The sequence below is a fragment of the Cyprinodon variegatus genome, unplaced genomic scaffold, assembly GCF_000732505.1.
Source record: "Cyprinodon variegatus isolate N-32 unplaced genomic scaffold, C_variegatus-1.0 Scaffold234, whole genome shotgun sequence".
NCBI classification, from domain to species: domain Eukaryota; kingdom Metazoa; phylum Chordata; class Actinopteri; order Cyprinodontiformes; family Cyprinodontidae; genus Cyprinodon; species Cyprinodon variegatus.
The window spans coordinates 793,811-813,933 of record NW_015150687.1 but is presented as its reverse complement, the minus strand read 5'-3'; the positions used below and the strand labels follow the sequence as shown (position 1 = coordinate 813,933).

The window sequence follows — 20,123 nt, the reverse complement described above, 5'->3', positions numbered from 1 at the left end:
CATTTGGCGCGGTGGGTCCAACAGACAGAGTGACATCATTTTTTTTTTTTTTTTTCGAGAAAAAACATTTTTAAACTGTTTTGAGCTGCTATGGTCTAGTTTTCAGGCAGGCGGTTGGGCTCTTATATTTTTTCACACTACCGCCATAAACAGTGCGTCACTCCTGGCTTTAATGTATGGGATCACCACAAAATTGCACATGAGAATAAAGTTAAAATTAAAAAATTCTTTGTTTTTAACTGTAAAAAAAACTAAATTGAAGCAAATTTTTTTTTTTTTTTGAACTGGTACCCCTTAACTCCCCAAGTATCTATTTCCCTTTAGGAATCAGGGCAGGGAACAAGTTGTGGGGTTTAGACATCACTTGCATATTTTTCAGGGGCAGGGAAGCTGGTCAGAGTGAATTGGTAGATTTTCTGAGCTGAACACAAGCCAACAATTAAGCAGAAATCTGTTCCATGCTGCCAAACATTTATGACTGGGATGAAGATTTTCTTTCCAGCAGGAAAGGTTCATATTAAAGCATTTTCATACATTAGCTCTAGAATTCCAACTGAAAGGAATCCTGCAACCTTTGTGATTCTGTACTCTGTTAAAAAACCTATTTGTAAGGACAACATCAACAAAGATATTTACATTTGCTTTGCAGCAAAACCGCCATTGCCATCGATACAATCATCAACCAGAAACGCTTCAACGATGGAACCGACGAGAAGAAAAAGCTGTATTGCATCTATGTTGCTATTGGCCAGAAGAGATCCACTGTGGCGCAGCTGGTGAAGAGGCTAACTGATGCAGATGCCATGAAGTACACCATCGTGGTCTCTGCCACCGCCTCCGACGCTGCTCCTCTGCAGTACCTGGCTCCCTACTCTGGCTGCTCCATGGGGGAGTACTTTAGAGACAACGGCAAGCATGCCCTCATCATCTACGACGATCTCTCCAAGCAGGTGAAGCTTCTATCTCCTGCTGGTGGATAGATTTCAAGTCCTCATGGCTTCTAATAAAGCACCAGATTTGAATGAAGTAAAATCTTTTTTTTATGTCTGCAGGCTGTCGCCTACCGTCAGATGTCCCTGCTGCTCCGCCGTCCCCCCGGCCGTGAGGCATACCCAGGAGACGTCTTCTACTTGCATTCCCGTCTGCTGGAGAGAGCTGCCAAGATGAACGACAACTTTGGTGGTGGCTCCCTCACCGCCCTTCCTGTTATCGAGACACAGGCTGGAGACGTGTCGGCCTACATTCCAACAAATGTCATCTCCATCACAGACGGACAGGCGAGCAGCCGATTATTCACTCTTTATGCTCGATATGGCCAGACTTGGAGTTACTTATTAAATACAGTTCTCTCCCACAGATCTTCTTAGAGACCGAGCTGTTCTACAAAGGTATTCGTCCTGCCATTAATGTTGGTCTGTCAGTGTCACGTGTCGGATCTGCTGCCCAGACCAGAGCCATGAAGCAGGTAAATCCTTGCTGAGATCCCCTCACTCTATATGTTTCACTTTAACTAACCTGAAGCTGCCTTGCATCAGGTGGCTGGTACAATGAAGCTGGAGCTGGCCCAGTACCGTGAAGTGGCCGCCTTCGCTCAGTTCGGTTCAGACCTGGATGCTGCCACACAGCAGCTGCTAAACCGCGGCGTTCGTCTAACTGAACTCCTGAAACAGGGACAGTACTGTAAGTATTAGCTGCGTGTTCCTAGTTTTCTTGAGAATAAGCTCTTATCTAACTCAAACTGCCTGACTTTTATCTTTCAGCTCCAATGGCTATTGAAGAACAGGTAGCGGTCATTTATGCAGGTGTGAGAGGACACCTGGACAAGATGGAGCCAAGCAAGATCACCAAGTTTGAAAAAGCTTTTCTGCAGCACATATTGAGCCAGCAGCAAGACTTGCTGGCAGCTATCAAGTAAGTTAGAAATACTGCATGTTCCATTTTCTTTCTTATAAGAAATGTGTTATAACGGGTTTGCTCTTCTTTGCAGGGCTGATGGGAAAATATCTGAAGCTTCTGATGCTAAACTCAAGCAGATTGTCTTGAACTTCCTTTCCAGCTTCGAGTAACTTGATTTTTATTTGGTTTAGTTGCATTTCAAAGCATCGGTCATACTTTAAAGAAATTACAAAAAAAAAAGAAATCAAGACACTTGATTTAGTATATAATTATCTCCCAAAGAAAAATAAAGTGTTCCAACAACATGGCATTGCTGTAACTTATTTTCCCCGCTATCGATTTTGCTGTGGAGTTATCAGTATGGCGCTCTTCATTAAGAATCCAGATGATTTAATTTTAAGTTGATCTGAGAAAAGGCTCTTTGTATAAATTGTAGCATAACAGAAATACTAGTTTACCTCTGATGGCCTGAGCTAAAGCATAGCTTGGCCTCTGGAATATGAGCATGAATTTATAATGGGTGGATTAAAAATGAACTTCCAACGGATAAACTAATTGATAAAGACTGTATAGTAGGCTACATGCTTACCCTGAAATCCTACGTAACCGCTCCAAACCGCCTGCAGAAAGCAAAACCTTCAGCCTCCGCTGTTCCTCCTGTCTCTCTCCGCTCAGACTTCCTTGGAGCCCGAGGAGAGCATGCATGATATTGTTAAATTTATAGGAGCAAACCATGCGGAAATAAACACTTAATGTGACATGTAAAAAAAAAAAAAAAACCCATCAGCGTCCAGCATATGTGCAGTTTGACCAAATATGGATTTTTGAAGGATTTTTGTAACAGGGATAACTACTATCATATATAAATGGTTTGTATGAACCATGTTTGTTCTCTACTTCCAAACTCAACGTCATCCATTACTGCGATAAGTTTGTTTTGAAGTTGTCAGATGCGCTCTTGGAAGTTTTGACTAGATTTGATTAAACTTTTGAGCCTCAGTATAAAGAGATGAGAAATCACCCTCCTGGTATGTTGAAGTACAAATAGTTTGCTTCCAATACTTTAATTATGGTCTTAGTTTTTGGGAATATATAAGAATTATGCTCTAATTTGTAGTTACGATTGGTATTATATTTTAATTTGACAAACCGGGTCTCCTCTGCGTTCTTTTTCCTGTTTGGTGCGATTGCAATTGCAGATCTTGAGCTGGCCGGACCAGAGCATAGCATAGCTCAGCTCGGTATTTTGAAGGTGACGGACGGAGAAGACGTATGTGGGTGGTTACGTGAGGATGGGGTAACAGTGGATGTGGAACAGCTCTCATTGATTAACATGACAGAGTATGTGGAATCTGGGGGTTACCCTCACTAAAATGCTTCTAAAACAGAAGTTGAACTCCATACTAGATAGTGCTTGTGATAATTCATTTTTCCTTCACCAAGACCAAAGAAAGGGAGATATTCTAATTCTGAGATTGGAACTTTGGGTTTTCAGTCTCTTCATCCAAAAACAGCCACGATTCAAAGAGTAAAGGCTTGAAATATTTCCCCATTTTAAATAGGGATTTCCTGATCCAATATTACCGGTAATAGAAATCAGTTTGATATTAGGCAAACAATTATCAGAATATAAATAAAATTTCCAATATAAGCAGGCTGATAGAAACAGTGCTTCTGTTAAAAGGTTATGCAACTTCTCTGAATAAAATCACTTGATCAAACCTTTTCTAAAATTTCACACTACACAATAAGTAATAAAAGTATGTTTTGAGCTTTGCTGTTATCATACTGAGTCAATAGTTATTTGCCAATACTCTATATAGTATAAGAACATTGCTGTGTAAAATAAATCTACTTTTTAAGTAAGTCAAAATAAAGATGTGCCAGTAAATACAGATAATTTTCACTTTGTTTTATGAATGCTGAAAAACATGTACGACCTAAAATACTTGTAAAGAGTGGGTTTTAATGTGACCAAGTGTAAAAAGATTTATGGGACGTGAAAAGTTTGAATTGAATTTACCAATGTTTTAATCTTCTCTTTACATATCCAACAGTTTAATAAGAAAAAAAACAATCCAAAGTGCATTAGGTCTGGTTAAGCTTTTCAACAATCTTAGTAAAAATGTTAGACTACAACATCAATTTATTATAAAAAAGCTTTATTGCATTCTCCATCCTTTGTGTGAATAACATCCTACATAGTGACACAAACCTCAGGAAAGTGAAAAGGTGTGAAACTTAAAATTAAAACCATAACAGTGGTGATAAATGGTGAAAAACTTAAATTTTGAGTGAAGGATGCAGAGGAAACGTAATATATTAACTTAAGTGAAGAATCGGTGTTAACATTAAGACAATAGTGCTGTCTACAACAAAAATACAGTGGATTAATAAAGTGATTACATTTAAGACAAACTTTAAATAAAACATTCATATTGGTATTTTATGTGGAATAAACGTGTAAAGTAAAAAAAATAAAATAGAAATACACGAATAAAACTACTAGCTATACCCAATATTGTTTTGTGTGCATCACAGGCCTGTGGTTGTTATGTTTGGGTATATTATTTTGTCTGACGTAACATGGGTCATAGTAATCCCACTCTAGCGCTGAGGACAGCAGTCCGTTGGACAGGCCGTCACTATCTGCTGACAAAATGCGCAGGGAGACACCTGGAAGACAATGTCCATACTTCTGTAATGTTTTAGTATTTAAACATAACTGCTTCTAATAAATGGATGTTAAGCCTAAGGAAAACAAAATTATATAGACCTAAGTGTTAGCCTATATAAAAAATATACTGCAAGCAGAAAGACAAATTTGCATGGCAAATGTGAAAACAGTTTTAGTTGCAGTCTTTTTTTATTTTACCTGCACTTGCTCCGAAGTCGCTGTCCAGTCCAGGACCCACAGTTGACGTGTTCAGACTGGATATATCTGATGCTGGGTTGATGTTTTCACACTCCATAACCAGCTTGTCGTACGGATGCACAGGAGCCTCCTCCTTCGCTTCTGCCAGCTTTTCATAAGTACTGCTCCTACGAATGTGATCCATATGTTCCATTTCATGCTATGAATACAGGGGGAAAAAACAACAAAAAAAGTTGACAGAAGTTATGAGTAGCAGCTGTAGACAGAAGAATCCCACTTCCTGTTGTAGTTCCTTGGGTTTTTTTTTTTTATTCTCTCTTGATTGTTAGTCATTGTACTCAACAATGAAACTAGCAATGACTCAAATGTTCTCTCTCTAAGATTCTGCTCATTTATCTCTATGACTGCTGTATAGACTTATGCCATCTGCCACTAATAAAAAAAAGCAAGTGTGGAATTTCAGCATCTATTCTAGCTGAGTCAATCTATGTACACATATCATGTATGCATGTAGACCGACATTAATTATGGAGATTTAACGACGTATTTGAACCCATTTTTGTTGATTATCTCTAAAGGACAGAATCTAAATTATACAAACAAACTCAAAAATATACTTTTACTTCTGCATATATTAGGTTAGAGTTCCTGAGTGTGATGCCGACACTATATACATTGCTGCAGCAATCAGCAGGCCTCTGGGATAAGTGTTGCAAGATATTTCGCAGTTCTTTCCAACATTGCATCTCAGGTCGCCTACGTTAGTTTTCAATCACAAACCAATCGTTTTAGTACTGCGCAAGTTTCAAATAAGTTTGAAGCCAGAGCCATTACAGCTTCTTGTCAGTCAGCTTTTTCCATTCTAAAAATCTGTTTTGCGTGTTTTAAATCATTGTATTTTTTGGAGCAGACATATGTACAAGCAGGGGCACCGCCAGGAATTTGGGGACCCATGAAAGACCCACCCCCAAAAAAACCTCTGCAATAAAGATGCACGAAAGAGTATCATTTACATTTTTGATGTAATTTTTATTGTAAAATTTCTACAAAGGAAAATTATAACGTGAAAAAGTTAAATATACTTTAAACTTTACATTTAGATACTATCAAAAATAATGAAAGCTTATTTAAAACAAAAAGCACAGCTGTATCTATGTACACATGAATAGAAAATAGGTTTTGGAATTTAAAAAAATATTCCTATTAGGGTTTCCCTGTAACTTTACTAAATCATTTTCATGCTGGCCCCGAGAACTAATTTAACATTCATGTATACATGTAATGACAAAACATATATTTTTGGTGTGGCTGCTTCAGGCTGCTCATGAGAATGATCAAGATTTAGAGATGTCTTTTAATGGTATAAAATGGTTTAATAATAATATATATTTATGGTATAGTATAATAATAAGAATCATTTTAATGGTATAAAAATCTATTCATATATTCAATACATTCATGAGTTGTTTCGCTGTTTACTGCTGAAAAATGAAGGAGAACACAAATGTTTTATTTCACTGATGGATTTTCTGCTATATATTTGAAAATTATAGTGGGACATATTTTCCTCTTCTTTTGGCCCCCCCCCCCCTCAATCAAGGGCCCTTAGAATCTTCATAAATTTTCTCACCCATACGTCGCCTATGCTCAGATTAGTATTAAAGGAAATCAGTGACAAACTCTAAAACACAAATACTCTATTGGTCAGAAAGAGAAAGATTTTGGAAGAGCAAATAGAAGACGTTATGTAGAAGTCCATGTACGGGCCTCCAGGTCTTAAAACGTTATATCATTTGTCAAGGTGCTGTTTTACAGGGGCGGAGCTAGATGTGGGGCCAGGGGTGGCCATGGCCACCCTTAGGCAATCATTGGCAACCCCTGTGTTTTCTACCCCTACCATTTATACCCTCTAATACAGATGGGGCAAGACTAATACTCTCAAGTGGAGAACATTTTATTTTTTGTGGTTAATTATACACATGAATTTGCTAACATCAAAGATGATAAGTACAGAATTCATGCTCTTTTTAGAACTAGATTTTGTCTTATATGGGGTAAAGAGAAATTTTTGTGTATCTGCAAGTCATCTATGAGTCTGCAGTGAAATCAAAGATAAATTATTTTAATAAAAACTTATCAAATATTCAATTTATGTAGATAATGCTTGTAAATATCAATTTTATGCAGAATATTTATTGATACAAGTAGGTAAGTAATGACAGTGATGATTGATTTACGCCCCAGAACTCAAAACTGAGTTTTATCCACTATAGCTTTCATCTAGAAATTACGGATCTTTAAATATATGCGTCTATTTATTAGCAAAGCCTGTAGAAAAGTATAGTTTGTCTTTATTTAGAAAATATGGATATTTTGCTAGTTAATTTTCCTGTTGGAACAGTGTAGATTGACCCTGAGGTTCTGGTGCCTATCTACTTTCTGCCTGGTCACCCTTATAAAAAGTTTCTCTGCTGTTTTACTGTCAGAGATGCCAGTTCAATGCATAAACAGAGGATTTATGTAAAGGACTTCCAACACATCCTTAAGTCATCCCAAAAAAGTTTTAAGAGAATAAGATTGAGATTACTGCAAAATTAGTGTGCAGGCAGGGGAGTAAATACTCTTTGCACTATGTGTTTATGGAAAAACAATTCAGATGTAGGCTACATCCACTGTTTAATCTGTAATTTAACTATTGCTATTTTATGCAAATGCCTCAGAACTTACCATAGGAGAGTTTGGTGGAACCAGGTTGACTCTGGTTTCAGCCTCTGAGTCACTGGAGCGCAATAAAAGCGGTGCGCTCTGACACCAGCCCGGCTTCCTGCAGCTGGGAGGGATGGGGAGCCTGGGGGTGAAGCCCTGCGCGGAGGACGCGGCGCGGATGGTGCTGGGAGCCCTCAAGGATCCAGAGCCAGTCGCACCATCAGGCCTCAGCAGCCTGATCCTGTGGGTCAACCCGGCCCCATCTCTGGACGAGGCCCTTGAAGAAGTGACTGGGTGGGACAGGACGGGCTCGGACAGGGACATGTAGGCTGTCCTCCCGTCCCCCAGTGGGGAAAAGGCCACGTCGGATACTCTCAGTCTTTGCAAGGTGGAGCGCAGGAGCATGTCCTCCGTGTCCCCTCTCCTCTGTCTGCTGCTCTTCTTTGACAGGGCCAGGATCTTGTAGCCCAAGAAGAAACAGTTCAACAGGAGAAGAATAACCACGCAGGGAATGAGCAACAGGACAACTAGGGTCAGGTTTGTCACAGGGTAACCTTCAGTCAGAGTCTGTGGGGTGGTCTGACGTATTTGCGACATTTCATTCCCAAGCGCATGGCGGAGGAATTTAGAAAAACGCAGATCTCCGCTGGTTCTTCACCTACTCGCTGTTCACACAGGTGCTTCAGTCTTCCAATCAGGTAGGGTTACTTTAAGTTTGGTCCGGGAAATTCTACACAAATACCGATTTCCATCGCATTACTCCCCATAACTGATGATCAAAAATGTTACTTGTCTAAATGTGTCAAACGTAAGTATTTAATTAGATTTTCACAGAGCATCTACAGTCCAGCAGGTGTGTCTTGTTGTTTGAGACACTAAGTGTTAAAGCAATGACTGACCGCTAGATGGCAGCAAGTGGCCCCTATATTTTATAGAAGACATTTAAAGCTCAGTACTACTAAGGAAGAGGATTAGGGCCACTGAAAAAATAAAAAAGTTAACTGATTTTTAAATATTTCAGTTTAATATGGAAAAAAAAACAACAGAATTCTGACTTTAATCCCAGAATTCAGATCCCCCCCCCCTCAGAATTCTGACTTTAATCTCAGAATTCTGAAATTTTCTCTCAGGATTCTGACTTTTTTCTCTGCATGTAATTTGCAGTATCTAGTATAAAAAGTTTTTATAAATGTAAGATTAAAACTTTGTTTCTAAACAGCCATCATAATTTGTAATATTAAAAATGCCAGAAAAGATAAAAAAAAAAAATCAACAAAAAAGTATCTCTAAGTCACAAAACTTTGGTTACATTAGCAAACATTTAGACATTAAACTAAATGGAATGTTTCCTAGGAACTACCAGATTTGAAAAGAAGACAACTTCTGGGAAACTACTACAAGGAAATCCAGTATGGAACTTGGCTAAATTTGCAAGCGTAATTCTCCCGAGCAAATAAAAGGCCTTACATGGCAGAGGCAGAATAGAAAAGAATTATCCTTCATTTTTTTTAGGCGTTTGAGAAGCAAAGTTAAAAGAAATGGGAAGCGTGCCAATACACATAGCCTAAAAGTTAAAAGTATAAAAACGAATACATAAAAATGAGACAGTAAGTCAAATTAACAGCATAATAATTAGCAACATACTGTTACCACGCAGTTATTAAAAGTAGCATTCCAAGATTTAAGAAATGTCCCCCCTGTTGCATTTAAAAAAAAATACAAAATTAACATGTAGATTGTTTTATTAAAAATAACAGGTTATTTATTGTAAAACAAAAAATGTTCTAGAAATTACATGGATGTAAACACGTATCCAATTCATCTTCCAGGCGAACCTCCGGTTGCTCTTAAGAGTACACAGTCTTACAGTCCGTTCCTTAAATATTCACCCGGTATGAGTGGCCTATTTCCCTCATATAAATTTACCATTTGATTTTTCGGAATTTTCTTCCCTTTCTTAAATTTTAATCGAAGTCAAATGAATATCTTACGTAAATAGGAGCAAAATGGGAATGAAAGGGGTGAAATCTTTACTTGCAAACATGCTCCTATTTTTTTCCTACTGACTGGTATATTTTTAGGTGCAAATGTGAGTAAAAGGCTCGCACTGAACATCGCTGGTAAGGTGAACCTCCACCCTATTCTCTCTTTTTTTGTTTTTATCTGAGAATTTTCTTCAACTTCATCCTATTTTTTTTCACCCTTACAGGCCTCCCTACTGCTGCATATTTAAAGCAGGCCCATACCATGATAGTGCCACTAACATGTTTGATTGTCGGGATGATGTGTTCATGGTGATATATAGTGTTTCCTTCATTATGACACATTGTACATGGGTTCAAAAAGTTTAATTTTGTGTTTTATTTATTTTGTTTTATCTATTTATGTATTCTGGCATTAGTACTCTTTATTTGTCCTTACATTCATATGAGGAGGGGCAGAGAGAGAAGTGAAAGACATGCAGTAAGCAAAAGGTCGGCGATCAAACTCAGGACTGCATCAAGCTTTTTTATAGCGTGCCCAGTCTACTGATGAGAATCATTTTTTTTTTAAATAAAATAATATCTTCCCTTCAGCAATATGTTTCTCTGCCTCTTATCTAAGTGCAAGAAAGACAGTACCATACATGAACAAATATTTTCCTTTTAACAGATCATGCTGCTTAAATTGTTGATCTCTGCAGTTCCCCCAAAGGTATCATTACCAAAAGGCGCTTATCACCTCTATAAAAGCGGTTTTAGCATTCCATTGCTCTGGGGTGTAAAGCTATTTACAAGAGCACAATGTAAATATAGAAATACTTTAGATCTGCAATTATCTCAAACCCCATCATTCTCTATGGTTATAAAACCATTTCCATACAGTTTAAAGTTTTCCTTTTAAAGTGATATAATTTACAACACAAGTGCAAAATATTTGATACATCTCGCCTGGATTGTAAAAAATTTTGAGCAACTAAGGACTGTGAATAGCCAGAATGTACTGCAAATGCATTCTACAAGAGGTTTAAGAATATGGAATCAGCAATAGCAATAAAAGCCAGTTATGATGACTGATTTCTTGATTAAAGCGGCTTTTGCTTCTAATAATTTGCATGCAAGTGTTTTATAAAAAGATATTTTAATGGTGTGTTCATAAAGTAGTTTTGCTAATTCACTGGAGTTGTCAAAAAAGAGCACTCTAAACCCTAAAACTGAATCATATATTCTGAATTAATGCTGAATATGTTCTTAAAGTACTTGTGAACTGATCACATGGACTTGATGGGGTTTTGGTGAACATAGAAATTGTGAGTGGTTCTTTGTTTATAGACCAAACGACTTCGGAAACATAAACAGTTATCTACTAATCTGTTCACAAAAAAAAAACATAACAAAAAACATTTTTTTTTTTGTCTTTTATTTTTCATGCCGTAGAATAAAGTAGGAACACATCATTAACTATTATTGCAGAATATATACAAACTTTTCTAGTCATTCGATAGAACATTTGACAAGTGAATCTCTTTTAGAGACAACATTATTTTCATTTTGTACACAAAGTAGACCTTTGCACACAAGTAGTTTTTGCTATTGTAATAAATCAATGCAAAAAATCAGTCATATGAGCACCATATAACCATAAGAAGAAGAAGAAGAAAAAGGAGAAAGATGTTTTTTTTCTTCGCTTGTTTCTACCATTAAGGTTTATGTAAGTCTATACAGACTTGAATAGCACACTGATATCCTGCCATAAGTTTGCAAGTATAACAGTACAGGTATACCTTTTCACCCAGGCAAAGGCTGTTGAATAAATGCATGCCTCAGACTACTAAGAAACCATTCATTAGTCCTGTAACCAACCACTCGCGCAGCACCACCAGCTGTTGTGCTTTGCACTAAGAGTTCAGAAACTTTCCTCTCTAAAGTACAGTTTGACCTACTCAGCTCTGTTTGCCTTTTCCAAACACAATAAGAGGTTGTGATTGGTTGTGATATTAGCACCGTAGGCAAGGCTGTGTTTGAGAAATAAGAAAGACACACGGCAAGGCTGTGTGAAGTGGAAATGCAGAAGGCTAGCACTGCCCCAGGCTGTGCTTGATGATTTCGCGGGACTGTGGTGGGATCCTGTCAGGGAAGACCACCTGGAACTCCACCACCAAGTCGCCCCGTTGGGATGGGCTCTTGGGCTGTGGGAGACCCTCGCCCCTTAGCCGCCGGACCGCGCCTGGCTTGATGATGTCGCTGCATGGTAGAGGCATCATGCGGTTGTCTAGGGTTGGTACATTGACTGTGCATCCACAGAGAGCCTGGAGAGAAAACAAAGGAGAGATAAAGTTAGATCTTGAGGCCTACTGTCAATATTAGCTCTAAAACTAATTAGGTAAAGTGATGCATACACAGTTGTGTAACTGATGAATATTATGTATGTGTACTTGTGAAAAGATTGACTGAGTTATGCAACAGTGGTACAGATGTTATTATCAGTGTTCTATTTCCCTCCTGTGTGTGGGAGTCAAGTGTTTCAGTGACTGATGGGGAGCCAAAAGAGGATGGAGGAGCTATTTGAAATGTCAGTCTCTGTGACTGCTGCTCTGCTAATCTGTGCGTGGGTCGGTGGAACTGAGAGGCAGAGGAAGAGTGAGCCAGAAGAAATGTCTCTCTCTGCTCTCTCTCCCTCCGCCTGGTTTGTTGAGGCTACAGTGAGAGCAATGGCTGAGAGGGAGGCTGAAGTGCGATTCGTGGGTGCAGTCAGCAGGCAGGGCTAAATTTAGCTCATTTTTTTCTTTCACTCTGCAGGGGCTGCTGAGGTAACTGAGGTGTTGGCAGACTGCTGTCGTTTGGTTTGTGTGGGTCTGTCAGGCTACTGTGAGTGGTGGGCTGAAATGCCCAGACTGGAACATGGTGTTCTTTTGAGACTAGATAAAGAACCTGAAATTTTTATCTAGAGTACTTAATATGATTTTTGTTTTTGTTTTGTATTTAAGAACAAAAGGCAGTAGATTGTAGCCACTATCTCAGTTGTGAGTATTTGAAATATGGGACATGTGGACCCAAGAGTAGACTCACCTCTTTAAGAGTGATCTGGGCTGTGTAGACAATGTTGGCCCCATCTCTCTTGTACTGTGGGTGATCCTGGTCTCTTAGAATAAAGGTGATGTCTGCAGGGGGGCTGTTAGAGGTCTCATCTCCCTCCCTGGGGAAGGTGATCCTGGTGCCTGCCCTCCAGCCTTTCTTCACCATGACATTTAACACCTTCTCCTCAGTTCTCAGGCTCCGGCCATCAGGGTTGAGCCGACTACGTGTGATCTTCATTTGCTTTGTGCAGCCATGCATCACTTCTTCTAGCGTCACTGGGAGGTCATGCACCACGGCCTCGCCAGACAAGTTCTGTGTGCCCTTCCGCAGGCCTGCCTCGTAGCCGGCGAAACCGCCGAGATTAGTGAAAGTGGATCGCCGGAAGGGGTTAAAGAGGTCGTCATCGCCATCGGGGTCGCTGCCGAAGAAGATGTCAAAGTGGTCTGAGTTGTGGAAGAAGGAAGAGAAGGTGGCGTGGGGGTCATTTTGGAAATTGTGGCGGAAGATGTTGCCTTGGCCTGCTGAAATTCCATTTTTAAGCCCTAAAAGGAAAAGAGTATAGGAGTTAAGGCAAATTGCTCTAGAATACATTTCCTTATAAAGAAACATTTTCTGCCATAAAAACAAAAGAGTGATGTCTATTTTGGGTTCTGAATAATTAACTAGTCATAATGCACTTTTTTTGCAAAATAATTTTAACCATAAACTTTGCTCTACAAGTTGGCAGTTTTGATAGACCTATTCAAAAATGATAGATTAAGTTCCATCTGCTCACCTTCTTCTCCAAATTGGTCATAAATGCTCCTTTTCTGGGGGTCATTCAGGATCTCATAAGCCTCTGCGATCTCTTTGAACTTCTCCTCTGCATCAGGGTCACTGTTCTTGTCTGGGTGGAACTTGAGGGCCATCTTCCTGTAGGCCTTCTTGATCTCATCTTCATTGGATTCAGGCAAGATTCCCAGGACCTTGTAGAAGTCCTTGCCTGTTGGCTTGATGGAAAGGCAAGGTGTGTCCGGCTCAGACTTGGTGCTCTCCTGTAGTAATACAAATTTTTTCCATTTAGACCACTTAGTCATACTTTCTCTATGTAATAAGTTGTACTTGGGTTTAATTTGAGAAAGGTTATATAAAACCAGTGGATAATGATATCTATTTATGAATTAGCGATCCAAACTGAATAACTGGTGCAGACTGCAGTGCAAAATCTACAGTCATCAAGAAAAATTCCCCTTGCCAATAACTGCCTGAAGGGAAACACCCGTATCTGTGCTGCTAAGGAGATGCACACAGTTTATAGGCTGATGCTCAAATCAACGTAAGAAAGAGGGGGGGTTATCCATGTGAAGCAAAAGACTTTCCCCCAACAACTGATAAACTGTGCAGCGATTGGCTGATGGGGGATCCGCGTTTTCTAGCATGTGTGTGAATGAAATGACAGCATATCGTAAAGATGCCGGTGAAGCACAGACTAAGATAAAATCTGACACATAACTCTAGACTGAAACACAATAAAGAAACGTATTTTCTCCTTACCGCTGATGATGATGATCCGGAGCTGTCACCCCTGTGCATAACTCGTACTTTGCACTTCACATTTCCATTCTTTTGCTTCACACCGAACTGGGTCCAGATGAGAACCATGATGGGAAATAGGCTGTTTTTTGGGTTGAGTGTTTCAAAGAGTTGCTACGCGTCGCTGTCCACTGGAGTTGTGGTGCTGAAATCTCTAAGCTCCGTCCTGTCTGAAAGCTCTGCTCGGCCTCCTTTATATACCGCCGCCGCAGCTCCCTTTCACGGATCTTCAGCCGCCCACGCAACCCGGTCGAGATTTCCCGGGACCGCCCATTTCCTCACGGGATGCCGGTGTGCTCAGCACGCTCGGTGGAAAGCCATTGGTGCTCGCGCGATGATCACGCGGATGTTGCAGCCTCCATTCCCATCTCTAGTCTTGTTTCCGGAGTTCTTGAAAGCAGACCAGAGCAGACAGTCACGACTTTGTACATCGAGTCCTCTTCTGTAGATAGAACAGACTAGGGGAAAAAAAGAAAAGAAAAAACTGTCTGCACAGGCAACTCCTGAGTATTAAAAACTCAAGGATGGAGTCCCTCTGCTAAGATGATTATTAATATTTATAAATATATATATAAAAAAACATATGAAGCAAGCAATGTGTACCAGCACCAAATAGTCTTTATACTTTATCTGTAAATTACTATATGAACCTTGAAGTAGCTCAAATTTTCTCACATTACAACTACAAATTTAATTCAATAATACTTTATTTATCAAAAAAGGGAAAGTCAGTAAAAAACAAGTGTGATATAATTTTTAAGTATGAAGCCAATGACATGTTCACGTTTTACACATTTAAATAGATATGTAAAAAGTGTTACTGGGCCTATATATGCTTACATGTTTATATAAATACCTTTAAAGAAAATCCAGTTCAACAAACCCCGATAAGTAACCTAATAATATTGGCAGATAAATTCTCTTGTGCATTATTTAATATCAGTCAAATTTTCAAATGTTCTTTAAAGGGTCCTGAAAGGTGTTTCTGAGAAAACTAGTTAATGGAATGTAAAAAACAACAATAAACTAAATAAACAGCATCATGAAGGCCAAGGAACATAGCAGACAGAAAAACCGAAAGCGAGAGGAGAAAGAGTACTTTTTCAATACATCATCCAGAAATGAGAAGAGCATGGCATAAGCCAATCCACATGCACACTGCCATTTAACAAGCCGTGTTTGAAGACCATGGTAACTGCAGAGCTGCAGAGATTAACCAGATACTTCAGAGGGTTGAATCTGTTGATACAACTTTTTTCTTGTGTGGAAAAGATGTCAAAAATTAAGTCTCTATTGAAAGAATTTATAAAGATCCTCCTTGTAGTTCATTACATGCCTCATTGGGACAATAGTTAAGGAAGGCAGAACTCTACTTTACTGATACCATAATAGATATTTGGCTTAGATGTAAAATGCTATGTGTAGTTGAAAATTAACTTTGTGCATCAACCTGAATACACCATGCTTATGTTGACTTGTATTTCTTCATCATTGTTCAGAGTTGATGTCACGATGTAAATTAATCCTGTGGAATAACTTAAATGAAATTTATATCCAACCCCTGCATGCATAGCAAGATTTGATAAATGTTCTTTATATGCCTTCTGACCAAGTTTTGACCACATTTTCAAAGAATAATCTGGAAAATTATTGGTCTATGCATGTAAAAATTTTGTATAAACAAACCATAAAGAGAGGTATGATTACTCTTCTGGCACTACATGAGTACTTTACTTGCACAGCAAAAACATATTTATTATCAGTTCAAAGTGGCACTGATTAATCATCTCGCCTTACAATTCCAGTGCAATTCTAGATTTGGTTATTGTTATTGAAGAGGTAAATTGCACAAAATGTTAAATTAAAGGGAACTTGTAAGTTGAGTTCGTGGTTTGTTAGGAATTAACAATTTAACTTGTAAGATGTTTATGCATTCATGCATGGTTATGCAATCTCTCATTATAAATGACAATGATATATGAGGTAAAACAGCTTTTGACTCTTTTTCATTTTTGTCTTAATGATGGTAAAAGTGATAGAACATATTCTGATAACTCTAGTTTGGTAATATTTTATGATTTTATAGCAGCTTGTTGGTTAAAGCTGACTAGTGAAATAATTTTGGAGTTAATACAAGTCTATTGTGAGATTTAATGTGTAACTTAAGTGCAAAATAAGGACTTAACATCCATTTTAGAGCCAAGAATCTAGAGTGCAAACACAATGAAAGAGACAAAACAACCTTTATGGGTGTGTAAATCTTATCTTATGAAATGTGTGAGAAAAGTCTAGTTTCCTAGATTAGACTGAAGCTAATATTATCTTAAGGGCTTCATGACACATACAAAAGCACAATTAAATTAGAAGGTTAGAATGTTCCAGTGACCAACATAAATACCTTATTCCTGCAGCTCTAAATAGGCCTTTGAAGTTTGCAGGTAAGAGTAGAAAGCAAAGCAGGTGTTTATATAAATGCACCTGCCTACACATGTCAGCATAAAATGCTGCTGCTGGATAAAAATGTAGGCAAAGCAATGAATGCGGGCCAATTGACAACAAGCAGCTGTAGGAGTAAAAAAAAAAACAGCCTCATGTTATGTAACCCAATGTGTTAAAAAAAAGCATCAGACTTGTGAGGTTAGACTGTACATTTTGTGATGTGCTGATTTTTGAGATTCTGACAGGTTTGGTGTAAATGCATTCTCAACATTATAATCGAAAAGTGTGATTGGTTTTAAAATTATGTAACAAAAAAGTACAAGAAACAGAGCTTCAATGTTCTTTCCCCTCGTGGATGGAAGCATGAGCAGATATTACTGCTGTCAGGGAGGAGGAGGAGCAGACAGGCATATCAAAACTATTAATCAAATCCCAGCAATCACAGAGCTGAGCGGAACATGCAATATGTCGGATAACTTCAACTGATGCACTTGACCCTACATTAGTTTACATATTGCAGATTTTAACAGGGGCTTACATGAAAACAATACACAGAGCATATAAAAATGTGCATACTGCTGTAATGTGAGTTTCTGTGCAGTAAACTGATAAAACAGTCTTGAATCATTTTAAAAATCTTTTCAGTTTGATATGACATTTATTTTGTACAATTGCATAGAAAAACATATATGTTGGAGGTAAAAATTAAAAGCTTAAATGAAGCTGCAATAATCTAAAACTTTAAGCTTTTTAATTTAGTTTCAGCATTTATTCTCTGTAGGATAAAAACAAATAAATAAATAAAAAACAAACTACTTGACTTTTTTTCCACTGCAGAAAGCTTTCTCAATTCAAAATGTCTGGAGTAGTCTGAAACTCCAGGCTTTATAGAGGAGTCCAACAAAAGCCTTGTTATGGCTTAGAAAACATGCAAATTGAACTGAAAACAGATTCCACCTTTTTGAAATGGGGAGTTGTTAAGGTTGTCGTTGGCCTTGCTTACAGGGCCAATGATTTGACCACCTGCATGGCGATGAGTGTTGAGGTATTAGTCGGAAGGAATCAGCTCTAAAACTGTGATATGGGTTTTCAATAGCTGAAACCTGAGGCCATCCCCTCTGTTTAAGGTTGGTTTTTCTTTCTTAATGTAAAAGACTTCCTTCACACCATTTTCAAACCACCTGTCTTCTTTGTCCAAAATGTGAACATTCTGGTCTTCAATAGAGTGTCCTTTGTCCTTAAGTTGTAGGTGGACTGCAGAGTCTTGTCCAGAGGTGGTAGATCTCCTGTGTTGAGCTATGCTTCTGTGGAAAGGTTGTTTGGAAAAGTCCAGTGGTTTGTTTTCAACTTTTTTTGGAATGACTATGACCTGGATGACTGAGAACCTTTACACGCATTCCCTTTAGGAGTCTGTCAGCATACCACATAGCCCAGGCAATATTACCCCTCTGTTCTCTGCAAAGGTTGGTCCTCTTAATAATAATAACAATGATTGAACATCATTGATCTCTCAGTGGAGATATTCACTTCTGCATTTTAACCAATCCTAAGTGGGCTGCCACTGTGCGGCGCCTGGGGAGCCTTTGGGGGTTAAGGGTCTTGCTCAGGGATTGCAGGCCATAGTGCAGGCTATGGGGATCAAAACCAGGTACTTGCAAGCTTCTCAGAGCACAAGCACACTGCTCTAACCACTAGACCACCGCTCCTACTCCCAACTCCTCTTTGACCTCTCTATAAATTATAGCTTCAACTAAAGAATACAAATGATCATTTGTCAATAGAATAATACTAACAACACTGTATTTCTAGCTTGTAGGATTAAGAGGCTATACGTAAATGATGCTTGGTTTATACCCAAGAGAATTAAATGCAGGGATTGAATCAAAAAGATATTTAACAAAACTAATGCAGGGAAATGCATACGTATGCACTTTTTAAAAATCTATCTGATTTTATTTGTTTTTCAATTTGATTATATGTTGGTTATGTTTCATGTCTAGAGTGGACAAAGTTCTAAAATTTTTTTGATTATTTTATTTTTCATGTATCAATACCTCGCAAATGAAATTTTTGTGCAACAAATCTATTAGGCTATAGTCTAATGAGAAAAAAAACTCAAAACATTTGACCTTCATGAAAAACAAATAGACTTTAAACTTAATGTTATTGTTTTTATGCTCTTTTATTTCGACATATCAAATCAACTCAAATATTCACTGAAGAGGGACAGATGGACCTAAATCAGAACCCCAGGGGACACCATGTTTCACTGTAGCAACAAATGAAGATATGTATTTTACCTGATTATATTATAATCTTGCATATAGACACAACTTGAATTGGTTTGGTTAGTAGTCTTTTATGGAATACATTCCAGGAAAAAAAAAAAAAAAGATACAAAATACTGAGGTATAATAAAGCTCACTCTTTTATTTATTCACTGTTCCATATAACAGGACAAAAAAATCAACATAAAAGTGAGAAAATTTTTATCTGTTAGGATTCTTTAATTTAGGCAAATGCTGTAAAAACAGTAATTCATAGAGAATAAAGCATTATATTATGAATACAACGTTGTCAGCATATGGAGGTCACACATTGATAAAATGCAATATCTACCTTGTTGCTTTTTCACTCCCATTGAAATCTGCAGTTCTATTTGGGTAACAGCACTCATACTACAGGATTACGACACACAGCGTATCATAGTCATAGATCTGAGCAGCATAGTCACAGGGAGTGTACATAAATGGCAATACTTCCTGCTCCATGAATCTTCCTCCAATGGAAGATGGAGTTTCCTGGGGATTCTCCGTACGTTCTACAGGAAATAGCAGACAAATATGGTTTGAACATGACCAACCTGGAGCATCATGCTCCAGATTGCAGCTCTTGGATACTATTCACAGATTGAGCAAGATGGAGTGAATCAGAACAGGCGACATTCGCTGTCCAAGCCCACGAGAACACTTTGGCTGCTTTTGGCCTCCTTTTTTTCCTGTTCTTTTCACACATTCACACTATCGCGTTCTTTCTCGCAGAAACACAAAGTGTCCTGTCAGTCTTTTAGGAAAGAGCCTCACATAAAGCATCAAGCAGCAGTGACACGGTTATTGTTAGTTGGTGAGAAGGCTCACATGCATCCTGTTGTTCTCATCATGTTTTCTGTTGTCACACATCAAGTTTTCACAGCAATCACAGGCTCCAGTCACCGTTTGTTCCAGTGCACAGAACATAGCTGTGTTTATATTTATCTACTGAAACCTCACTTTTCTAGTTAATAGACATGATAAATAGTAATAATAAAAAAAACACTTTGCCAGTTCCTTCTCACAGTTGCATACATTTTCTGTTCATATTGATAGCAAAATATATCGATAGACAAAGGCTTTCAATTTTTTATTGATTTTATTGTTATTTATATCTTAAAACACCTTTCATGTTGTTAGGGACAAATCTGCACACTGCATTGGGCTTAGCAATTTGATGTGACCTGTTAATGAATGATTAAGATGTGAATCCTTGATTTAGAGTAAGAAAAATCTATGTATTTTATAAAAAAAAAACATATATTTTAG

General features: G+C 38.2%; 2 protein-coding genes across 2 annotated transcripts in view; one reads left to right on the top strand and one right to left on the bottom strand.

The window, feature by feature from the left end:
• LOC107088948 (ATP synthase subunit alpha, mitochondrial) overlaps window positions 1-2,201 on the top strand; it is a 7,947-nt gene extending 5,746 nt beyond the window's left edge. The window contains exons 6-11 of the mRNA XM_015381419.1: window positions 650-950; window positions 1,053-1,277; window positions 1,358-1,465; window positions 1,536-1,680; window positions 1,761-1,911; window positions 1,988-2,201. Coding sequence (XP_015236905.1) covers window positions 650-950; window positions 1,053-1,277; window positions 1,358-1,465; window positions 1,536-1,680; window positions 1,761-1,911; window positions 1,988-2,066 — 1,009 coding nt within the window. The 3' untranslated portion in view covers window positions 2,067-2,201. The remainder of the gene's footprint in view (window positions 1-649; window positions 951-1,052; window positions 1,278-1,357; window positions 1,466-1,535; window positions 1,681-1,760; window positions 1,912-1,987) is intronic.
• An 8,707-nt stretch (window positions 2,202-10,908) lies between these two features.
• Window positions 10,909-14,321, bottom strand: LOC107088964 (dnaJ homolog subfamily B member 5-like). The gene is made up of 4 exons (XM_015381442.1): window positions 14,068-14,321; window positions 13,310-13,568; window positions 12,526-13,076; window positions 10,909-11,765 (listed from the first exon to the last, which is right to left on the bottom strand). Exons 1-4 carry the CDS (start codon window positions 14,173-14,175, stop codon window positions 11,532-11,534), a joined length of 1,152 nt encoding a protein of 383 aa, XP_015236928.1. The 5' UTR covers window positions 14,176-14,321; the 3' UTR covers window positions 10,909-11,531.
• Between the last annotated feature and the right edge of the window lie 5,802 nt (window positions 14,322-20,123).

Bases quoted from the DNA above. Each gene is read 5' to 3' on its own strand.
- LOC107088964 (XM_015381442.1), bottom strand. From the start codon at position 14,175: ATGGTTCTCATCTGGACCCAGTTCGGTGTGAAGCAAAAGAATGGAAAT. The intron at 13,569-14,067 runs GTAAGGAGAAAA...GTATTACTACAG, and splicing joins CCGGATCATCATCATCAGCG to GAGAGCACCAAGTCTGAGCC. The intron at 13,077-13,309 runs GTGAGCAGATGG...TTTTCCTTTTAG, and splicing joins TGACCAATTTGGAGAAGAAG to GGCTTAAAAATGGAATTTCA.